Here is a 13,252-nt window from a genome sequence, read left to right on the forward strand (position 1 = left end):
TAAATACTTGAATATAGACTCTAATTAGAATGCAGGCTCCATGAGAACAGGTATTTTTACCACTTGCTGAATGTAAGGATGGATAAAGTAGAAAGTTCAATATAATGTACCTAATTTCACTGATTCTAAGATACATTTTTTCATATTTTTATAACTCTGAAATCAGATTATGTTTTACATTCAATGCTATCTTTGAATCCATGTCAGCCTGGTAATGGTCATGATGTAGTTGTCATTCAGCATGCACGGACATTCAGAGACAATATGAAAACTTGCAAAAGGGTATATTGGTGACGCAGAATAAAATCCAGGAGACTAGCAGAGCACTCTCTTAACTCTTGGATATCAGATGGTATAGGAAGGGTATAGGGTAATTAATCTAATTTAACACTACCCCTGAAGCAGGAGTCAAAAGTTGATTAAACAGAACTTATTATAAAGCCAGCTTAAGCTTTTAAAAGCCCAGTACCAGTGACTTTGAGTTCTTTTATTAATTATTTTAGGAAATGCTGCATCACCAACACTTTTGATGCCACTGAAGACAAAATGGTGTAGAAAAATAGACACTGATGACTGGAAAGGAAAAGCAATTCTAGAGTAAGCTTCTGAATGTGAAGAAGTTTTAGATATACCTTAGCCAATTAAGTTTGCTTATAGTTTTCCTATTTTATGTATGTACCAGAGTGATCACTCATAAAAATCTGTTTTAATTCAGTCTAAAAGTTCTTTAAATAAACATGAAATAAAAATTCTAGGTGAGAGAAAGCACTGCATGACTTTCTGTTACTCTGATGACTTCCTTCCTCAAGGTAGATTGCAATACGTTGTCTGAACAACTATACCTCTAGGGGGAGCTCAAAGTACATCTTTCTTTATTCCACCCCAAAAAAGGGCAATGAGACTGCCAAGGACCCATCAGTGAGCCACGGTACTACGTATTGCTTCCCAACAAAATGGTAAAAACATCAAATGTTCTTTTATCTACAGGTGAGGTCTTAGATCTTTTGTCATTCCCTTCTGGATTTACTCTTCACTCATAGAGCATGTGCAAAAAAAAAAAAAAAAAAAAAAAAATCTGTCTCCTATCTTGGGAAGGCTATTAAGAAAACAAATGACAAAATCAGGAGACAACCAAAGGAAAAAGTGGCATGGGACAAACAGCCTGCTTCTAGTCTAGGCAAAAAGAGTCCTTTTTCCAGGCTGAGTTCTACATGGGGCTTTGGAACAAAAGCCTTTAGCAATAAAAAGCAAGTATATGTCCAAGATGCGCTTGGGAATCTATAAGGGTGGTGGCAGCAGGCTCTAGTCTAGCAAATGTGGAATTAGAATCCTCTGTATGAATTGCTTAGAAGTACAGCTAAAGATTAATTTTAAGAACTTTCTTTTTTGCCAACATAACAGAATCTTAAGCACTGCCACCTTAGTAAATATAAAAGCTTATAATCAATATACTATTTTTAGGTGGGGAATAAAGGCCTGTTTTAAATGTAGACAAAATGTAGACAAAATGTTTTACCTGGAATGATCCAAGAATATCCTTTAAGGGCTCTTCATAAAACTCATCTCTTCCAAAGAACAGCAGCAACTCAAAGAAACTCCTGGAAAGAATAAGTGAATGATAACTTTCATTGCTTCTCTGAATTTTTGCCCCAATTTAAAAGTCTCAAGAGATACCAGTTATATAATATCAGATATTTAGTTTTAAAATAGTTGGCTTTGAAAAATTATATTGATCATTTAGGATTCATGTTATGTTTTCAGTAAAATTATAATAAAAAGAAATACACTGAAATTCTATACCTATAGAATGAACAATTACATTACTTATGTCTACCAGTGTTCACAGTGGGGGAAAAAATGCAATGGTATACCAGGTGGCAAAAATGTGGCTATACATATAACAATGATTCAAAATGGGCACATAGTCCAGCTTCACCCCAATACAATGGACCCCAGAGAAAACTCAAAATCTGATTGTTTTTCAAAGAGATACAAGGGGTGGTAAAATTGACCCAAAAATACAAGAGGCACAATGAAAAGTCTCAGCCAACATTTATATTATAGCAATATCACCAATTTTATACCTAATACATGACACATGGTCCTCAAACCCTAGGCTTACCTTGATTATCCCATTTATGATAAGTTGTCCAAACTCTGTGGTTCCTCCTTTTTAAATAAATTATTTGGAAAATACTGTTACTAAGTACTTTATGTGCCTTTAACAATTCATGAGTTCACACAGGCAGAAATATAACTTATTTCCTAATCATGAGCAAGGAAAACTATTAAAAATTATTTAGTAATCCTAAAGTATCACAATGACGAATCCCTGAAAAATTTAAAATTTTATTAACCTAGAAGACTCAACTAGGAATACCTGAAGTCGTATTTTTTTAAACACTTGTGGCGCCTTTTTTTGAGGCATAATTGACACACAACAATATATTGGTGTCAGCTGTACAACATAATGATTCAACATTTGTATATATTGTGAAATGATCACAGTAAGTCTAGTTAACATCCATCACCATACATAGTTGCAATTTTTTTCTTGTGATGAGAAATTTTAAGATTTTTTCTCTTAGCAATTTTCAAATATGCAACATAGTATTATTAACTATAGTCACCATGCTGTGTATTATTAATACATCTCCATGATTTATTTATTTTATAACTGGAAGTCTGTACCTTTTGTCTCGCTTCGTGCATTCTGCCTATTCCCCACCCCCCACCTCTGGCAACCACTAATCTGCTCTCTGTATCTATGAGCTTGGTATTTTGGGGGTTCTTGGGGTTTTTTTGTCTTAAAATTCAACATATAGGTGAGCTCATACAGTATTTGTCTTTATCTGACTTATTTCACTTAGCATAATGCCCTTAAGGTTCATCCACGCTGTCACAAATGGCAATACTGCATTTTTTTAATGGCTAAATAATGTTTGTGTATATATACCACATCTTCTTTATCCACTAATCCACTGATGGACACACTTAGGTTGTTTCCACATCTCAGCTCTTGTAAATAATGCTGCAATAAACATGGGGTGCATATGTCTTTTTGAGTTAGTGTTTTCATTTTCTTTGGATAAATACTGAAGTGGAATTGCTGGATCATATGATAGTTCCAATTTTAATTTTTTGAGGAAACTCCAGACTGTCTGCACCAATTTACATTCCCACTAACAGTGTACAAAGGTTCCCTTTTCTCTGCATCCATGCCAACATGTATTATTTCTTGTCTTTTTACTTTTTGCCTTTAATCAAAGCAAATCACTAATAAAGACAACTTTTAAAATACAAATGCAAATGTAGAATATAACTGAGAATTTTAAAATTATATAAAAGACCTAGGTATTACACAATAATTACAAAGACCCTTCTAAACACAGTATAGTAACCATACTCCATAAACTGATATATTTATAAATTTGACTACTTAAAATTTTTAAATGTCAACAGAACAAAACCACATAAAAGCAGTCAAAAGTAAAATAATACACTGAGAATCTTTGCTGATTTCCTTAATTAAAAAGCTTATATAAGTAATTTTTGTTTTAAAAAAAAACAGTTAACAACCTAGTAGAAAGCTGGGAGAGAAGACCACAGAAAAGAAACGCAAGTGGATTTTTTTTCAAATATGAAAAGATTCTCTATAATTAAATAAGTGAAATTATAAAGATGAAATGTCATCTCTCCTATCTTATTTACAAAAATAAAAATGTTGATATATCCCATGATGGCTCTGAAGTACAGAAATAGGCTCTGCTATCTAGTTGGAGGGATGGTAAGTGGTACTACTTTTAAAGGCAACATAGTAATAGTCAACAAAATTTTAAACGCACACATACCACTAGACTTACCATTTCCATTTATAAGAATTTAATCCTCCAAATAATACACACATAAGTTCAAAGACACACATATATATGGATATGCATCCACAGATGGTTTGTAGCAGTAAAACAATGGAAACATACTAAATGTCTACCACAAGGGACTGGTTAAATTATAATATACCCATGAAGTGAAATATAATACAAATATTAATGAGAATATTACTGAGAATATATTTACATCTATATGAATAGATAAGGGGAAAATTCCAGCATATATTGTTAAACAAAGATGGAGAAATCTATTCATTACATTATCACTGGTGTAAAGGAAGGGAGAGAGTAGAAGGCACATGTACACCAATGCATATTGCCAGACTACTAGAGGGATATGCAACAAACTGGTAAAAACAGTTGCCTTTACATAGGGGAAAAAGAAACTAGGGGTCAGGGATGAAAAGGAGAATTATTTTTCATTATCAACCGTTATGTATTTATTTTACCATCAATAAGTAAGTATAAAATAGCACCATCAACGTACTTCTGGAATCTTCTCCATCCCTATTAATAAAGCATTAATTCACATCTATCTCATCTTTAAACTTCTAATAGACCCTATCTCCTGTCTTGCTATTCCACACTTACCTAAAATCCATGTTCAACATGGCTGCCATTGTTATCTTCCTAAAACACAGAATGATCTACTTACAGACTTAACACTTGCTGTGTAGATTTTACCATCTAAAGCAAAGACCTTCAGCTGACACATTTGTTTATACAGATCAAATATTTTTAAAAAATATTTTAGTTTCCAATATTTAAAAACTGTGGTATTTCAGATTAAATGTAGATTTCTCTGAGCTCTTGATAAAGAGGAACCCCTGTAACACAGGGCTTGCATCTCTCCATAGCAAAATAAGCTGAGCAGCTACTGCCTTTAGTCAGGGCATGGACCTCTCTTCCAATTTGTCAGTCTCCATCCATCTCCCATTTCCCCAGCACACTGCCTACTTGACTTATTTATTACTTATATTCCCATTCTATTTTATTTAGGTATTTGAGATCACTGATGAAGAGGAGGAAATTCAGATTCCTTATTTTGACATAAGAACCTTTATGTCTGATCCAAAACTACTTTTACACACAGATATTACTAAATTCCATGCTCAAATTGCAGCAAACTTTCCTACATTGCCTAAAACTCCTGTGTGCTTAAAGGTGTTTAGATCTGTTGCTTCCTCAAGACCTATTTATACGATTCCACCTAGGAACTTAGTCTAAAAACTCCCTTGCTTCTCTCCAGACTAATACATAGGTGATTCTTCTGTACTATCATAGTACTGTACTTTGCATGTATCACTATTATAACATGTTGAAACAAGGAGGTGTTAACTTTGTACTAGGTAGAATGGGGTAGAAATTGCATCATTACATTGAGTAGATAGTACTGACTGGTAGACCACTTAATTCTATTGAAGGAGGAAGAGATACAAAGGTTTTTAGTAGAAATAAAATATGCTATGGCAGTAAATTTAGAGATGAATGTGCAGATTAATATGACCTTGTAGATAATCTAAATATGCAGAATTATGTCTGTATTATGTGAACATGAAAGGGGAGCCAACATTACAGGAGATCTGTATATGCCTCACTATCAGCTACCTCAATAACAAGGCCCAAGTCCATTATAATGACATTAAAATGAGAAAAACTATATGCAAAATAAGTAGAGTAAATAATGATAAAACAATATGGTCTAGCTAACTCTGCCTGAGGGTAAGATTCAGGAAAGTCAACAAGTATTTACATAGTAGTGAAATCACTAAGGGAAAAACCTAGAGTATATGTAGAAGTAGAAACTTCTTGTCTCAGACCTGTTGAATTTCCTATTGCCTAGTGTAAAGGATCAACTAAGTGTTTAGAGATCAAATTGTCTAGCCCTCAAGGAGGCAAACTCTACAAGATGCAGAGTAAATGAGTCCACAATAGAACAAGGTAGGACTCCAAAATATACATAGCAGTCTAGAGCAGGAAGGCCTGTTGTTGTATAATACATGAGATAAGAATAGTTAGCCATATTTAAACTGTTAAAAAACAAAGACGGGCTTTCCTGGTGGCGCAGTGGTTGAGCGTCCGCCTGCTGATGCAGGGGACACGGGTTCATGCCCCGGTCCGGGAAGATCCCACATGCCGCAGAGCGGCTGGGCCCGTGAGCCATGGCCGCTGAGCCCGCGCATCCGGAGCCTGTGCTCCGCAATGGGAGAGGCCACAACAGTGAGAGGCCCGCGTACCACAAAAAAAAAAAAAAAAGACAAAAACAAACACCCCCCCCCCCCAAAACAAAACAAAAAACCCAAGAGAATAATATTTCCTAACAGGTAAAAATTACATGAAATTTAAATATTACTGTCAATAAGTACATTATTATTCAAACAGAACCACACCCATATATTTACATATTGACTATGGTTGCTTTCATACTAGATAATAGAACTGAGTAGTGGCCACAGAGACCTTATGAGTTAAGCCTAAAAATACTTGCTATCTGGCCCTTTACTCACCCATGGTCTACAGCCACACTGGGTTTCAATCTCAGCACCACCATCTCCTTGATATGTGACCCTGGGCAAGTCACTTAATATCTCTGTGCCTCGGTTTCTTTATTTATAAAACAGGAACAATAACTGTAGCTACCTCTTGTAAAGCACTTAAAACAATCCCTGGAGGTGCTATAGGTGCATGCTAATAATAATATAGTACTACTACTCCTATTATTAACATTGCCATCAAAGTTTCCTTCAACAATCTAAGAAGAAACCTGAGGTCTTCACAGATTTGTTCTTCTCAGCTCTGCATATGTCAATTTTGTTGATATGTAAGACACCAATTTTTCCTCACTTAAATTACGAAGATTTTTTAAGATATCTAACTAAATTCATCAAAATGTTTCTTTCCAAAAATTTATTATTGTATAATGTTATATTGGTTTTTAATGTTGAATATGTTTCATATAGTGTTTAATGTTTGTGTAATAAAATATTTAGTATAATGCTTAATATGTCATAGTCTGTACATTAACCAATTATAATTAATATTAGTCCAAATTATGGGTTACCTACAGTTCATTCACCTAAATTGAAATAATTACTCAAAATAGAAATATCTAGGTAAAATGATTTATATAAAAACATAAATTATTTGCAGTGGGACAAGTATATTATAGATGGTATGCCCTTTGAATTTAAAAAAGTATACCTTTTACCATCATTTTTATTTGACTTTCATCAATCAGTATATTCCTATTAGCTATGTAAGTTTAAATAACTAGAATATCACTAAAGTCTCCATTTATGAAACAAACTATATTCTATCCTTGGGTTGCTTGGAATTCAGACAATATATTACAAGTGTTTACCAGACTTCACATATATTACAAGTGGTAATAAGGTGCCAGACTTCTTAAAATACAAAGGCACACATAAATAGGTTGGTAATTATGACCAGAATTACTTTTCTTTTTTGAGTCTCTGAAGCAGATAAGTAATTTTCACACTAAAATATAAGAATGTGGATTTGTGCATTTATCTGCCATAGGAAAATTCCACTAAATTATGATGCTTAACTATCCAAATACAAGAAATCCACTTACTAATTTAAGCCAAAGAAAATTAGGTCTGTTCTACATGAATTAAATAAGAATAGAATAAAATGTTATTGCCCACACTTTAAACACTCATTTTTAACAATTTCTTCTACACTTACTAACTCTAAATCTTTGATCATATAGATGTTTCAACTCAGCAGTACTTAATCTTTTTTTTTTTTTTTTTTCCTTTGGCCATGCCCGTGCAGCATGTGGGACCTTAGTTCCCTGACCAGAGAATGAACCTGTACCTGCTGTAGTAGAAGTGTGGAGTCTTAACCACTGGACCACCAGGGAAGTCCCAGCACTACTTAATATTAACAAAGAGCATTTACTTTGTCATACTCAAGCATTCCAATGCATTTATCTTCAAAATACTTTCTTCAGTAACGTCTTTAGTGAGGAAAGAAGAGGTTCATAGTTTTTTTTTTCAACTATATACTGATAAACTGTATCAGTATAAAACATTATTTTCTCTAAAGTATGACAGACTAGTACGCTTAGCGATTCACCATCAGAAAACAAGTAAAATGCTGGATAAAACAGCTGGTTTTTGCCTTGACTAAAACTTCAAACAGCTATGCCAATATGCTCCTCCCACCAACTTCACCACATTTCTAAGACTGTTAAGGAAAACTGTCTGGTTGCACTTTGAACTACCCTGGAAAAGAAAAAAAAAAATCTAGTTTTAAAATCCTCTCATATAGGTTGTCACCTGAATTCATATTGCGTACATGGTCCAAAAATTCTCAAGCCAAGAATTTAGCTAAGATTGGTCCTGGACTAGTAATATCTCCAGGTCCCTGCCAGAAACAAATGTAGATCTTTCTGAATATCCGCTTCAAATTCAGGCCTCAATTTTTGCAAATAAATTTATTCCAAGAAAATACAAATTCACAATGTAAATAATAATGATGATGACAATAAAAACCACAGTATATAAGGAAACACAACACCATGAGCAAGAAGCAACAGAAAGTCCATAAAGACTTTATATATTTAAACCAGACCCAGAATATAAAATGAGGATAATATTAAGGAATAAAGTAATATTAAAATAATAAAAAATAGCAGTCAAAAAATTATAGAAATAAAAAGTAAAATCAATGAAATTAAAAGCCAATGAACATATTTAATTGCAGATTAGACACAGCTGAAGAAAGAACTGGTAAACAGAAAGATCTGTAAAAAAATAAAGTGCAATACAGAGGGACAAAGAAATGGAAAATACAAGCAAGAGTTAAAGACATGAGGAATGGAGTGTACAAGTTTAACATCCCTAATCATACTTCAAAAAAAAGAATGAGAGAATGAAGCTAAGACAAAAACTGGGTAAGAATTTTTTCATAACTGATGAAAGATACCAATCCTCAGGTACAGGAAGCCCAGAAAATCTCAATAATGATTAATAAAAATAAATCTATACCTAGCTAATCACAGTAAGCTATAAAATGCCAAATACAAAGAACAATATATAAACAACCAGAGAATAATAAAGACAGTTTACAAAGACACAGGTAATTAAATTAGCAAGAAGAGTCTAAGATGCAAATTAGTAAGCCTATAGGCTAAAACATTTGACAGCATGAAGCAATAATAATAATTTCATCTGGGCTTTTAAAAGTCATAGCAAAAATACATGGCATCAATAAACATTAAAGTTGGAAGGAGAAGTTTCAGCCTTAGTGTTCCAGTGTTTTTGAAGTGGAGGAAGATAAAGAGCATATAAAATATATACTTCAGTAAGTTAAATATTAAATTCTCCTAATTTATAAATTTACATAACTTCAAGTTTTTCTGAAAGTAGAAAGTTGATTACAAAGTTAATATCTAGGAAAACCATGAAATAGCATGAGCAATGAAAAGGAACTTGCCAATATTAAAACATTTTGTAAAGCCTTTATGATTCAACTAGCATTATACTGACACATCAACAAATAGCCTAATGAAATCAAATGGAAAATCCAAAAATAGGACAACTGCATGTGAAAAATGAGTATATGACAAAAACAGCATCTCAAATCAGGGAAAATGTTTACTCCATATCACATAGCCCAATACTAAAAGACAAAATTGATTCACTCCAATTTCCAAACATAAGAAAAAATTCAAAATGGATTAAAAAACCTAAATATAAAAAATTAAACACTACAAATATCAGAAGTAATCACATATAACTTGGTTACAGAGAACTTTTTCTTAACTATGACTCAAAAGTCAGAAGCAACAGAACACTGATGAATTTTAATTACATTTTAAAATGTCTAAAAGTATAATTGCCATAAGGAAAGCAAAACATAAATGAAAACATATACATTTGTAACTAGTATCAGAGGAAGGGGTTAATATCCCTAATACATAAAGAGTTTATGAAAACCGAGAAGAAAAAGTCCAACTAACTTATAGAAAATGGGCTTGAGATAATATAAACAGGTAGCTCATGGAAAATGAAACAAAATAGTCTTTAAGGATATGCAAAAGGGTGTTCACCTTCACTCACAATAAGAAAAATACAAATAAAAACCACATTGACGTGCCATTTCTCTCCTATTAGCTTAGCAAAAAATCAAAAGTTTGACAACAAAAAACTGTGGTGAGGTCGGAGGTAAAGCTTTATTTTATGGGTGAGAATGCAAAATGGTACAAGCTGTATAAAGGGAACTTTGAGATTACTTAGCAAAATTACATATCTATTCATCCTTTGACACAGATTCTAGGAGCCTACCCCAAAAATCTACTGGCAAACATACAAAAAGATGTATGCCAATGGATATTACTCATAGCACTACTTGTAATAGGAAAACAATGGAAGCAATCCAAATACTTATCAATAGAAGGCATGTTGAATGAACTATCGTACCTCTACACAATATTGTAAGATGTAAAAAGGAATTTGGACTATCTCTGTATCACTATGGAGTGATCTCCAAGATATAATATTAAGTGAAAAAAGCAGAGTGTAGAAAAGTGTGTACCTGTTTATCTAAAAAAGGGTGTAGGGGTATGGATATATATCTGTTGGAACTTGCTTTTTTATCCAACTAATTTGTCTTTTTTAATAGGTTTAGGCAATTTACATATATTGCTTGGATTAAATCCTACCATGGATTTGTTCTCTGTTCATTGCTCCATTTGATGCTTCTTCCCCCTTCTTTTGGATTGAGTGATTTTATGATTCCATTTTATCTCTATTTTCGCTTAATATATCCATCTCTGTATTCAATGTTTTTAGTGATTACTCTAGGGTTTACCTTATATATAAGTCCTAGCCTACCTTCAAATGATATTATGCTGCTTTAAGTATAATATAATAATCCTTGTGCTCTTTTTGTCATTCATTTAAATTTTACATGCTACAAACAATACTTCACTACAATTTTTGCTTTAATCTCAGCACTTAGAAAATATAACCCATAGGCTGGCTGCCAGTTTCTGTAAAAGTTTTACTGGAACACAGCCACATGCATTCACTTATGTTGTCTATGGCTACCTTGGTGCTACAAGAGCAGAGTTGAGTAGTTACTCTATGATCTGCAAGGCTAAAGTATATGGCCTTTAAAAAAAAAAAAAAAGTTTGCCAACCCCTGCATTAAACAGTTACGTTTCACAGTGACTAAAAATTTTTTAAATTCAATTTTATATTTACAGTTGGCCCTTAAACAACATAGATTTGAACTGTGAAGGTCCACTTATATGCAGATTTCTTTCAATAAATATGTACTGAAGTACTATGCAATCTGTGATTGGCTGAATCCATGGATGCAGAATTGCAGAAATGGAAGCCTGACTGTAAAGTTCTACATGAATTTTCGACTGTGTGGGAGGTTGGTGCCCCTAACCCCTCCACCATTCAAGGGTCAACCGCATCTTCAAGCTTGTACCATTTTCAGATCTCATTTCTTTAGGTAGATTTTCTGTCTGGCATCATACTTGTACTACTTTTTTTTGTAGTTCAGGTCTTCTGGGAATAAGTCTTTCAGTTTTTGCTTCCCCAAAAACATCTTTATTTCTCCCTCTCGAACTGATAGTTGAAAGAATTGTTCTTTCAGCACTTTAAAGATGTCACTTGACTGTGTTCTGGCTTGCATAGTTTCTGAGATGCCTGCTGTAGCTTTCTAAATTAGGTAATGTCTTTGTTCTCTGGTGGCTTTCAAGATTTTCTCTGTGATTTTTTGAGTTTGAATGTGATGCACCTAGGGGACCTAGGTGGTAGTCTGAGAGAGTTTGAAATTATCCTGTTTGTTGTTCTGAGTTTCTTAGACCTGTGGTTTAACATCTTTCATTATATTTGAAAACTTCATGGCTACTATTTTATACTTCTTCTGCCTCATTTTTCTTCTCTTTCTGGGATTCTAACAGACGTATGTTATACAATTTCATATTTTCCCAACACTCTTAGATGCTCTGTTGTTTTCTTCTCTTTTTCTCTTTGTCATTTAGTTTGGGTAATTTATTCTGACCTATATTTGAGTTCATTCATTCTTTCCACAATTGTGTTGTGTTGACTCTACTGATGAGCACATCAGAGGCATTCTTAATCTGTTACTATATCTTTTACTTCCAGCATTTTCATATGAATCTTTCTTAAAAAGTGTCCCAGCTCTCTGCTGGAATTCTCAATATGTTCAATCATGTTATCCATTTTTCCCACTAGATCTTTATATCTAAATTTGATTCTACAAACTGCTTTGTCTCTTGATAGTGCATTTTTTTCTTTTTTATGTGTCTATAATTTTTGACTGAAAGCTGGACTTTATGATATATGAAAGTATAAACAGATGTTAATAAAATTGGTGCCTGGAAACAGACAAGCCTTTTCTTCTGCTAGCCTTTACTGTTGGGCATTTAAATAAATCTACTCATGAGTTAAGTGAGTTTGTGTTATTGCTATCATGTGGGTTGTTGCTATCATGACCTTCAGTGCACTACTGTCTTCAAATTCCTCCAATGTTATATTATGTTGAGGGTGGAGCCTGGGTTGCCAGATAATATTTTAGGCTTTCTGGGCCACATTAAGTCTCTCTCACATTTTTTTTTTTTACACACCATTGCTTAAAAATATAAAGACCAGTCTTAGCTTGGGAGCCATATTAAAAAAAAAACAAAAAAAACAGAAACAGCCATGGGCAGCATTTGACCCCATGGGCCATAGTCTGCCAACTCCTAAGGTAAAGAATAATCAGGTTAAGCAGAGAAATGGAAGACATAAAAGACCCAATTAAAACTTTCATAAATAAAAAAATCCAATGTCTGAAATGAAAAATACATTGTATGGGATTAATGTCAGATTAGACTCTGCAGAAGATAAAATCAGTGAAAACAAGGTATAGCATTACTAAAACAAAACACACACACAAAAAGACAGAAAAAAATGAATAGAACAATCAGTCAGGTATGGGTCAACTGTGGATTCCCTTCAAGTGGTGTCCTTTAAGAAAACATAATGGTGATTTCTAAAAAAATTCTTTTTTTTTTTACAACTGAAAATAAAATTTATTTGTAATATTTATTTAATTCATTTTAAGAAAGGAAATACATTTCTACATATTCTTGTGAAGTATCTATAGATACATGTTTTTTCTTAGCTTTCTTATCAGTTGTCTAAATAGTGAATTCTGAAAATTCTGACAAATAAGCAATGTAGGATATAATTTATGATAATCCTGTGAAAGACCTCCATAAGTTTCCACCTTACTTCTTTTTTTTTCCTAAAAAATTCTTGAGAGAATTTCCCAAATTTGGTAAAAAAGTACAAAACCAAAATTCCAAGAAA

The 13,252-nt window shown here is 33.1% G+C and overlaps 1 protein-coding gene across 4 annotated transcripts in view; it reads right to left on the reverse strand.

The window, feature by feature from the left end:
- Nucleotides 1–13,252, reverse strand: part of ZNF654 (zinc finger protein 654) — a 91,154-nt gene that overhangs the window by 30,608 nt on the left and 47,294 nt on the right. For all 4 annotated transcript variants that reach the window (XM_019922486.3, XM_019922484.3, XM_033855934.2 and 1 more), the window contains one exon: nt 1,517–1,598. In XM_019922486.3, coding sequence (XP_019778045.1) covers nt 1,517–1,598 — 82 coding nt within the window. Of the gene's footprint in view, nt 1–1,516; nt 1,599–13,252 lie in introns of those variants that run through there.

Source organism: Tursiops truncatus, chromosome 4 (assembly GCF_011762595.2).
Source record: "Tursiops truncatus isolate mTurTru1 chromosome 4, mTurTru1.mat.Y, whole genome shotgun sequence".
NCBI lineage: Eukaryota > Metazoa > Chordata > Mammalia > Artiodactyla > Delphinidae > Tursiops > Tursiops truncatus.